Raw genomic sequence first — 584 nt, 5'->3', positions numbered from 1 at the left:
TATGCACACATTTCGCTCTCCCTCACACAGAGAGGTCTACATTGGCATCTCTATTTCCATTACACACATCACCTACCGCTTATCCCGTACACCTGCATGTTCCACAGGCAAGTCTACGTTGATGTCTCTGTTAGTGGGTGAGTTTGTGCCTGACGACGGTGTAGGAACGGTTTCCAAACACCACAACTTGCGTGTGGCGCACATTGCACAGCACTCCATGCATCTGCTCAACGACTATCTGGAGGGCACGCTGGTGGAGTACATGCGACAAAGGTGTGTGGGAAAACAATATATATATATATATATATATTCATGTTTCTAGTGGTATCACGGTCTGAGTCAACATCGTTCTCAATGTGCACTTGTGCTAAAATTAGAACATCGCGTATATTGGTATTTACCTACCCACTCGCTATTTATAGATTCAAAGGCGGCGGGGATAAAGATCTGAATGAGAGGGCCACAACGGTCCTAACACAAGAGGTCAAGGACGAGATGGCTGTGTGGGGGGCAATTGTCAGTATAGAGGGGCGTGTGCTGAAAAAACCGCAAACTAGGCAAGTAAATATCCTTATTACGGGATA

General features: G+C 46.1%; 1 protein-coding gene across 1 annotated transcript; it reads left to right on the top strand.

Moving 5' to 3' along the window:
- Positions 1 to 121: 121 nt before the first annotated feature.
- On the top strand, positions 122 to 584 carry SARC_18192 (hypothetical protein; the record flags this gene model as incomplete). Its single annotated transcript, XM_014287726.1, has 2 exons — positions 122 to 273; positions 423 to 584. Coding segments are annotated over 2 exons (314 nt in total), but the record flags the coding sequence as incomplete, so codon positions are not given.

This window comes from Sphaeroforma arctica, assembly GCF_001186125.1.
Source record: "Sphaeroforma arctica JP610 unplaced genomic scaffold supercont1.14396, whole genome shotgun sequence".
In the NCBI taxonomy this organism is placed as follows: Eukaryota; class Ichthyosporea; order Ichthyophonida; genus Sphaeroforma; species Sphaeroforma arctica.
This window is presented reverse-complemented; position numbering and strand designations above follow the sequence as displayed.